This window comes from Orbicella franksi, chromosome 2, assembly GCF_964199315.1.
Source record: "Orbicella franksi chromosome 2, jaOrbFran1.1, whole genome shotgun sequence".
NCBI classification, from domain to species: Eukaryota; Metazoa; Cnidaria; class Anthozoa; order Scleractinia; family Merulinidae; genus Orbicella; species Orbicella franksi.
The window spans coordinates 34,224,842-34,235,123 of NC_138146.1; the positions used below are offsets into that span (position 1 = coordinate 34,224,842).

Here is a 10,282-nt window from a genome sequence, read left to right on the forward strand (position 1 = left end):
CTCGCTCGAGTAACCGTGCCCGTCGGCTTGTCATTTTATTTTTCTCAAAATAACAGCACCAAGCTACTCAGAAGTTGAGGTTCAAGGATTCTCCGTCGTGCCTGGCAGCAGCATCCATGACGATTCGGACTTTTTCCGGCTCGTTGGGATTACGGACTGGATGGTGCAACAGAAAACTACTTTTTCGGGGTTGGGGCAGATGCCTCTTCAGCTAGGGTAAGATACGCGCGTAATCCTTGCAACATAGTCTTCAATAACGGTTTAGTTTGCATACGGTAGGCTGCATTCGTTTTACAGCCATGAGGCGGTTGTCAGGAAACTTTACTTCTTGCTTTCTCCATAACATTCTGACTTCATTTCTGTCACAGATTTGCCTCCGTGGCACAGTTTTGACTCAAGTCTCGAGAGCTCTTTTGTCTCCACATGAACGGGGTGTCACGTCCTCATACTTTGTATCACAGGATTCTGTTCACCAACAGTTTTCTACTTGCTTGTTCAACTACTCTTCGACATTCAGGACACGGTGCACGTGCATAACATGTAGACACTCAGACTTCACAATTTACCTGAATGACCAGCAAGGATCCAACGCAACCAAAGGCTGTGAAAAGCCCTAGACAACCTCTTTGTATATCTTATTATTATTATTATTATTATTATTATTATTATTAGTTCCTAGTTCTCCTCTGGGATAATAGGGTCATACTTTGTCACTACTTTGTACATCATGCTATAAGATATCCTCCAGTACGTTTGCTCCAGCAAAATTCTCACGTCTTCGGAATCGACTTCGGGGATACCAAGATCGGTCGGGTGCGGAAAATCCTGCATCCTGTAACCCTTTGTGTGGGAAGGCTAAACTGTGGTATTGTCCAGGCTTTTTTTTCTACGGCTGTTTGGCATCTGTTTCTCGGTTCCTTCAACTACACAAACGTGAAACGACACTTTTCTCAAACGTACTGGTTCACCAGACGAGCTAATGGTGCCAAGTTGTAGAGGGTTATCTTCACCAATCAGCGCAATAGCGTCAGCAAAGTTTTCCAAGAACCCCACTGAGGGTCGCAACTGCTTCGGGTACGATTTGCAGCAGAAGGGAACTCAGTTCACAGACGAAGTTTCAATGATCAAGACGGGTGCCGGCGAGACAGGTAGCGCGCTGTTCAAAGGTGATGTTGCGACGAAAACCGGTGCCACGTCGTGGATTGGCGGGTGGAGGTATTTGTTACAGCCTTCGATGTGCTATCGTTTCTTAGGGTGCAGTCACGCTGACTCGATAGTCACTGCCTAACTCAGCGCTCGGATTCACATCCATTACTAGAAATATTTTACCGGCCCTTCTCAATTGCGTCTTTCTTGTCGCATACCAGACGGGTCTTAGCTGTGGACGAGCTCTAATACCCGACCATATAACTTGTAGCTATGGAGAGAATCTGAGGCTGTTCTTGTCAGCTGTCGACGTGTTGGTCGGCTCCCTTTCGTGGTGGCCTTCTATTGCCAGTGATTCCGTCCTTCAACGGCTTCTAGTGCGTACGGTATCGCAAGGAACCATCCGTCAAGATCAACTAATGTGGAAATGGCGGGATGCATCTCAATTTCTTCTGCCCACTTTTCCCTTAAAGGGTCAGGCAATTTCTCTAATGCAGCACGACTATTAGTTGAAGGCGCCAAATCGTGTGAGTGTCCCAAACTCTTCATCGTGGTAACTGCATTGTCTGCATTGTGTAGCGTGTTGTCGAATAAAGGAAGTTGTTTTGTCTCCCTCACCAACAAACGGGTAATGAAAACATGACGATACAAAGGTCGGTCTCGCGAGTCGTATGTAATGCAACAGTGTTTCGTGCACAAGTTTTGGCGCGAAAAGAAAGTAATCCAGGGATTACGTTGGGAATAAGGCCTATATGAGGGACAAGAGTAACGTATGTACTCTCTTAGGATGCGTTCCTTTGGGATGATCTGGATCAGGATCAGTGATCCAAGATCACTCGGTTCAATGGTTCATCGAAGGAACCGATGAATCCACTCTGCATAGTCAAAGATTCGTGGCCTCCTTTGGTGCACCATGATCCGAGTGATCTTGAATATTTAATCTTTACCCGGATATCCCAAATGAACATTTTACTTTGTTATTTTGTTTTCTTGGAGCACCTGTAAACTAGCTGGTGCGTCTTGTAGACTCTACTTATAAAGTCTATGGGACGCAACGTTACCACTGCTAAGTGTGCGACCAAGTAAATAAACTATGTCTATGTGACCATCCCAAACCAGAGTACTCTTATATTACCTTCATCTTCACTTGTAAAACCATAATGAAATACATCGTTTATTTGCAATGGAAACAGGAATGGAAACAGGAACCTGATAGCTAAAACCCCTGACAAAACGGTTGGGAAGGTCATCTTTTTTCATCCTCCCCTCCCCTCGTTTTTAATGTTGTTACTAAGCAACAGAATTAATTACACAATCGGTAGAACTTTAACATTGAAAAACCTCTACTAACTACTTTTGTCGTGGGTTGAAGTTAAATTGACCAAACGTTTCTATTGAAGTCCTGACCGCCGTCTTCGCCCTGTCCTCTAACATACGTAACATGATGCTGCTTCCACTCAGCTCAGAGGATTTTTCTCCGTTGAAAGATATTTTGTATTCATCTATATTTTAGGAGAAAGGAAGATGCCGAAAAGAGTGTTGGCCAACTACGCCGTTTCCTGCAAACTAAACCAAACGCGCGTATGATGGCCTTTGATGTGGAAACGTATGAAAATGACTTCAGTATAATTCTTGAGATCGGCTTTGTCGTCAGTTCCTTGCATTGGCCAGACCAGAAGACAGCAAGGAAGCATTTCATTTTATTATCACCGAAAACAGTCATTTTGTTAACAGGGAGTACGTTCCTGATAACAGAGAAAAATTCAAATTTGGTACTTCGGAACGCATGTCCCTTAAACAGGCCGCTGCAAAGTTCACGCAGCATATATCAGGAATGCAGATTTCTTGGTGACTCACTCGGGAGCCCATGATGAAGCGTACCTTGCCAGTTCCGGCATCTCGTTGGAAGGAAAACCCATGTTTGACACTCAGCTCCTTGCCTTAGCATTGCTGACCAGCGGAACAGCAGTCTTCGGTCTCAAGCGCCTGCTGAGTGACCTGGCAATTCCGTTTGATGAGGACATTCTCCAGAACGCTGGGAATGACGCAGTTTACACCATGAAGTTGTTTCTTGCTCTCACCAAGAAGATTTAACAAAGCACTAGAACACATGGAAGTATTATAATGTGATAATACACACGCTGTTCTAGTGTGAAGTGAACTATTGACTTTTCTATAATAAGTCAACTTATTTTCGCATTTTGATTGGTTCTTAATTATGATCTGTTGGAGGGAAGACGCATAGATGACGCCATTAGCCTTCTTCTTTATTATATGAAAAAGTAGATTCGATACTGCCCTGCGTCTGTTCAGTAAAAGACGGCAAAATGTGGTAATGACTTCCGACGCATTCTCGGCTATCATCGCATGGAGTGCAACTTTTTTATTCTTACCCCATTTTGACGTCATCTGAGATCATCTATTTACTGTACAGACGCACGGCAACATGGAATCTATTCGCTAAATAGTTGTTAGACAAATTTTAAAACCTCCTAATTATAACACAAAACTGTTGTCTGCTACAGTTTGTGTCGGCAGTGTTACAAATTTTTATGAAAGTTGCAAGAATTTTTACCATTCATTAAAACACAATAATTGAACAAATTGACGTCAGTTTTTTATGCGTCTGTCCTCTTATTGATGATAAATTGCGTCATAACATTGCCAAAGTGGCTGTTGAACCACGAGCCGCGGGCGAGTGGTTCCGCAGTAAACTTATAGCTTTTCTCGCTTTTTTCTTTTTTTCTTTTCTCGTAACAATAGCTTTTCTCGCTTTTTGATTGGCTACTTAAAAAAGTCCATAAAATCGCATTGGTTTAAAAGTTGACAGTTTGACAGCTGAAAGTTGAACTTGAAAGCTTGCATAAATTAAAATTTTATCCGTCTGTACTTTTATTGATGATAAAAAATGAGCCAATCAGCGCGCGAGTAATTAGACAGTTATCGTAAAATATGTTATTGATTTTAACCATTTTCTTTGCCCATATATAGTTTATTGTCAACATTTAATTTACTTGATTGGCTTCATGACTTAAGTACATCCCCCGATGTAACAAACAAGGTTTGTGTAACCGTCCATTCTAGATCCACCGTGCAGACCAGACATTGATATATAGATTTAGCCAAGCCTAAAAGCGAAGTAGGGTTGTTCAAAGCCCGATTAAGCTAACCCAGGATAAGAGATTATCTGCCCTGGATTAGCGAGAATTTTTGATTTTCTTTTTTTGTTATAGATATTGTTTAGCCTTCTGTTTGGGGTTTGAACAATCTAAAACTATACAAAACATAAGCAGTGAAAAACATTTTTATAGAAGAAAAATTTATACTTCGGTTAACTTTTAATTTTGGGATAGAGTAACCGGCTGATTAGCCTGGCTTAAGCCCGCGATCCAATCAAAAAGTTCCACTTGGGAAGCGGTCAACTTCAAAAAAACGTGACCTTGATGAGCTCTTAACTTGATCCCGCGATATGGTCACGTGATAATGGTCAGCGGACACCTTGTTTTGGCAGCTGTCAAATGACTAACAAAATCGTTAATAAGGCAAAGAAGGCCAGCATGTATTTCAACAGAACACTGTTAGGAGAGAGCTTCATTTGATTGATAAAATGTTTTCTTAGCTTTTTAAAGGCAACATTGATATAACTTTTTATTATATATTATCTGTGGAGATCAGTGTGATTAAGCCGTGACTAAAAATGATGCCCGTGAAGTGATATGATGTCATTTCACTCCTGTGAAATGATATCATATCACTTCACGGTTGAAGTGTCCAATCTGGAACAGACTGTAATAAATTGGTTGGACCAATCGGGTTGCACGTTATATCTTAGCTGACGTCTTGCGCCAAATTTGGCGGGATGAATTGCTTTGCAGTTTTATCAGCGAAATGGCCGCTTCAAGATTTGTGAATGTCTCCGATGAAGAACAGGAAAGCAGCCGCTTTACGTTTTGACCGGATGAGAACATAAATTTGCAGGAACACTGTAAAAGAACGATACGCTTAAGTTCCCCTCTTCCTTGTATGTATTCACGTTCATAAACTACCATTAAAGACAACTTTCTTGTACTTAAACTTGGTGGCTTGATATATTTTAAGCATGTAATATGTAGGAAACACACTCGCTCGAAGACTCGCTTGTTCGCCATATGGTATTTAAAACTCTTATCAGGCTTATAACATGTAATAATCTATATGTATGTGAATAAGTGATTTGTAAAGTGCCCGTAACTGATCACATCTGTTAAAAGGCGTTTGTTCTAATTAAGTTATAAATTAGTGTACCAGTTTTCCAGAGTCAGTCGTTGAAAATAGTTTGTACTGTAGGTTAAGCATTGAGCAGAGTAGCTCCCTCCAGACAAGAATGATGCTTTCCACTACATCATCGAGGAAAACCTCCGTTACACTAACAAAGATTACGTTCCTGACAACCGCGAGCGATTTAAGTTTGGAAAGTCACAGGCCACCGAAAAGCACACGAACGGTCTTGTTAGGTTGGTGGTGTTTACCGCAAAGCTTGAAATGGAAATGTTGAGTACCATTATTCGTTAGGCCTGGTTCACACTAGCCACATAATGACATAAGACCACTTTTGCACATGGAACTGGCTAACTCAAAAGACCACCACAAACCGCATAATATCAAGCTAAGGTTTAATAATTATTCGATCTAAAAGAAATACATTTATAATTCGCAATCAGAACAAACACAAATAAATCTTTGTCTCGAAGCTAAATTCAGTAAACTTGCATTTCAACTTACTTCTGTGGCGGGTAGTTACAACAGTCGCACTTTACAGGTTAGCACTGAGTCTTTAACAGATTCTCCAGGTGAGCGGATTTAATAAACAGATTCTCCAGGTAAGCGGGTTTAACAAACAGACCAAAATAACTTCTTTCTCACTTCGATTCTACTGAAAAACTGGTTTGAAACACAGTAACCTAACGCCTTTAAATCAATGTATATAATTTATGTCAATCACGATTCTTGTCAACAAATAAATCTGTCAATTAAGAGACAACGCCTATTTGATCAACGAAACAACCACATAACGACATAATCGCGTATGTCGGTAACGTGAACATGTACATTAAGACAGAGGGAAAAGATCAGTTTATTTTTGCTTATGCCGTTATGTTCATGCTGTTATTTTGCTATCATGTCAGGATGTTCGCGCAGAAAACATAACAACATCACGTTCTTCCTATACCGCTAGGCCCGGTTCACACTGGCGACATATACATGTATATCTAAACGACATAATCGACATAATAGCTTATGTCGCAATGTGAACATCGACATAAAAGTATAAGGAAAAGATCAGTATTTTTTTCCCCTTATGTCGTTATTTTCAGGTTTTTATCAGTGTTGCTTTCATGTCATTGTCAGGATGTTCACACTGCAGACATAATTAACGACAAAACGTCCTTGTTATGTCGTTATGTTTATGTTGTTATGTCCCTATGTCGTTGGCCTTATTTGCCATAGTTAATAGTCGTGAAACGTGTGAAGGACCCCGCCCCCTTTCCCCCCTTTCCCCCCTCCCCCACCCCCTTTTACGGCCCCTCCTTAACTTTAAGAGGGCCTTTACGGATTCGGTCCAAGAGATAACGCGAATGCGTGTTAGAAGGCAAACAAGGACTGCCTTATTTTCGGGTGGATTCTTCATTTTATTAGCTTCACAATCTTACGTAGTACCGGTTGGGTGTTCCTCAATAACCCGCAAAGGGAAGATTTCACAGAAGCATGCTTGCAGCGCAATCGCTTTGTTACGTAAATGAAACCGAGAGACACTCGAACATGAAACGAAGCCACAAACTAGGAATTAATAATAGTAATAGGACTGGGTGGAGTCCAATTCGTTCTGTAATCATACGAGCGATTAACAAAATCGGACGACCGTGACGCGGGAGTCCGATTTGTTAATCACGAGTATAATTACAGACTGAATTGAACGACACGATGTCCTGTCACCAATTAATCAAAACTATGACAAAATTCGAGAAATGAACAAACCATCGATTCATCGCTGAATGATTAAACGTCGTTATGAATGTTGAAAAACACAGCAGTTCACTTAACAAAGTTCATCGCAACAGCGCGCGCAAAATGACGCGTACTGTCCAATTACAAGCATGACGCGTACACTGTCCAATTAATGCTCAAATCGGGCTGCTGATAGCCAATCACGTTCGAGAATTTTGTTATAGTTTTGATTAAACGTGTAAATATCAAATGTGTTTTACTTGCTATTTCCGGTGACGTGACCACAGTTTCGCTCATTTTGAGTAGTTTTATTGAGAATAAAATTGATTCAAAAACGTCAAGTGCCAAAAAAACTCGCAACTAAACCACGCTCTCGTGGTCTGCGTGTCTTGAAATTGATCTCTTGTAGACTACTAAATATACCGATAAGAAATTCTCAGTTACGACCGGCAACTAAAGTTGACTTAGCTTCAGTTATACTAACACAATGTCAAAGTTAATTTGCTATGACTACATGGTAATTCAGAAAAATTCTAAATTTTCTTGCTGAGAGCAATGAACACCTTCGAGGTATAAACTGCGTCATTGGCCGCGTTGTGGAGAATATCTTCATCAAAATCGATTTCCAGATCATTCAGCAGTCGTTTCAGGTTGTAAATAAGAGGTCCGCCAGTCAGCAAACCCATGGCGAGCGTCTGAGTGTCGAACGTTTGCTTCCCTTTTAAAGAGATTCCACAGCCTGACAGGTAGGCTTCATCATTGTGTCCTGCATGGGTCACCAAGAAATCTGCATCAGCGATGTGCTGCTTGAACTTTTCAGCGGCCTCTTTCAAGGACATGCGCTGTGACGTTCCAAACTTGAATCGCTCGCGGTTGTCAGGGACGTAATCCTTGTTAGAGTAATGGAGGTTCTCCTCGATGATGTAGTGGAAGGCGTCAATCTCGTCTGGTTTGTCTAAGTTTGTGATAACGTAGCCGACCTCAAGGGTTTGACTTTTGTCATGTTCGTAGGTTTCCACATCAAACGTCATTATGCGAGCGTTTGGTTTGGTTTGCAGCGTGCTGCGGAGGAGGTTTACATGTTGCTTTGCCTCCTCCTTTCTCCTGAAAAACCACCATAGTCAAATGATTATTAAACAATATAGAATACGAATTTATGTGGAATTACCACTGTAATATTTTAGCGGCCGTTGACATATTCATTTGTTCCCCGCTTAATGTCAACTGTACGTTTATATCAGTCCCTTTACCCCCTCCCACCATCCCCTGTTCCCATTAACGTCCGCTTAGAATTTTCCAGCGCCAAGATTGACTGCATCACAATTTACGTTTCCGACATGTGAAGATATCAACAATGCTTTTGAAAATTAAAGAACGCTTTTTATCAACGAAATAAAGCTTTCTCCTAATAGTGTCCTATTGAAACACATGGCTGCCTTCTTTGTCCAATTTATGATTCTTTTTTCCGACTAGAGAACCCGAATTGTCGGTACAAGGTCTCGAAGAGCCGTCATATTTTCAAACGCCTTTACATGGTGCATGCTGACATTATTCCACTTCCTGCTTCCTGTGCAAGTGAAAATATTCCTTTGCTTCGGGAACTTTGTCATCGGCCCACTGAACAGATATCTGTTTTCCAGAGTAATCTAATGTAGTGTGAAATCGAACGATTCAAACGATTTTAGACATCAGTCTGTAAAGCATTCAAACGGCTAATGAATTCGAACGCGTCAAGTAAAACTATTTTGCCTAGTTGCCCAACGAAGCTTTTGACTCGTTGCCAGCCTTCTATGCGGATTTCGACTGTTTCTAGGAAAATATGTATTTACTTCCGTTACTGAGTTCCTAAGAATTGAGCCATGATACTCCCTAATTTTATACAACAAAACTTCTGTTTCGTTAAGGAAATATCTAGATATTCAATTTTGTATTTTGTCTCTCTGATTTTCAGGGACTTTTATGGAGTGCTACATAGTCTAAAATTAAATTAACTTCATGCATGGACAGCTAGTTGCGTGACATAAAATTAAGATTGTTTGAGTTTTCCCTCTTTCCAGGAAAGGCACAGCCGTTGGCGTCGCTTTCTAGGAAAGCGCACCATTGTGCAAAATAAATACAAGTAATAAAAAAGTCAAAAAAATATTTTACTTAAATAATATCCAGACATTTCATGGAGAACAGCAAAACAAAGAATAACACACGCTTAACATAGGTTTAGAAAAGTAAAACTTTGTATACAAGAATCACAGTGACTCAATTCCAGTGGCGATACACTCGTTAACATATCATGTCAAAGCAACTATATCAACTTTATCTACCGTACCCTGTATTTATCGGAGAGAGCCGGCGGCGGCACACTTCGACCCAGCTTACCTTCGCCTTATTGTGTCATTCTGGTCCTTAAGAGACATGGAGAAATCTCGGTAAGATTCAAAGTCGGCGAACGACTTCCTTTCATCTTTAATCCTCACATCCGAGACATTACTAACTTCGGGTAATGTCTTGCCAGTCCTTCGCTCTAGTTCCTCCTTCACCGCTTGGTAATCTTCAGCGCGAACAAGAGGGTGAGTTGTGCCATCGAAAAGTTCCGCGATCACAAATTGAAACCCCTTGTGGCTTCGATGGAACGTTTTGAAAAACCCTTTGACTATGTGAGCTTGGTCGAAATATTTTTTTTCGAAATATTTCGTCCATTCGATCCGTATGGACTCGTACTTGTGGAAACGGTCCCGATTAATTTTCTCCGATTCAGCAGGGGCAGCCACTGCAGAATTTTCTGCCATTACGGTAGCGAATGAAGAGAATAGGTCAGATTTGGAAGCACTGACAGCATTAACTGAAGCGGTAGCCTCCTTATAAATGATGCATGATTGTTTAATTTTCGAGCCAATTGGCCAATAGGAGACTTCTCCTCAGGATGTCGTTAAGGATCAGTGTTTATATTAATAATTAAACTTATCCTAACTTCCTTGCTCTGCGTCAAGAAGCAATAAATTTCATTTTCTTAGTACAAGACATAAAAAGACGGCTATAAATTGCAATATTTTGCGACTAAATTAAGACTGCAGCTCATGCAAAAAATACCCGAACACGAAATTTGCTAACTTGTAGAAAATTGATAAAAATAGGAACCTGATGAGCATGACACTGA

The 10,282-nt window shown here is 40.8% G+C and overlaps 1 protein-coding gene and 1 pseudogene across 1 annotated transcript in view; one reads left to right on the forward strand and one right to left on the reverse strand.

The window, feature by feature from the left end:
- Positions 1–979: 979 nt before the first annotated feature.
- LOC145473634 (uncharacterized) lies at positions 980–3,511 on the forward strand (annotated as a pseudogene).
- A 3,193-nt stretch (positions 3,512–6,704) lies between these two features.
- Positions 6,705–10,282, reverse strand: part of LOC145479465 (uncharacterized) — a 4,137-nt gene continuing 559 nt past the window's right edge. The window contains exons 1-2 of the mRNA XM_081457836.1: positions 9,505–10,282; positions 6,705–8,235 (exon numbers count right to left, since the gene is read on the reverse strand). The exon at positions 9,505–10,282 is cut by the window's right edge and continues 559 nt beyond it. Coding sequence (XP_081313962.1) covers positions 7,665–8,235; positions 9,505–9,914 — 981 coding nt within the window. The 5' untranslated portion in view covers positions 9,915–10,282 and the 3' untranslated portion in view covers positions 6,705–7,664. The remainder of the gene's footprint in view (positions 8,236–9,504) is intronic.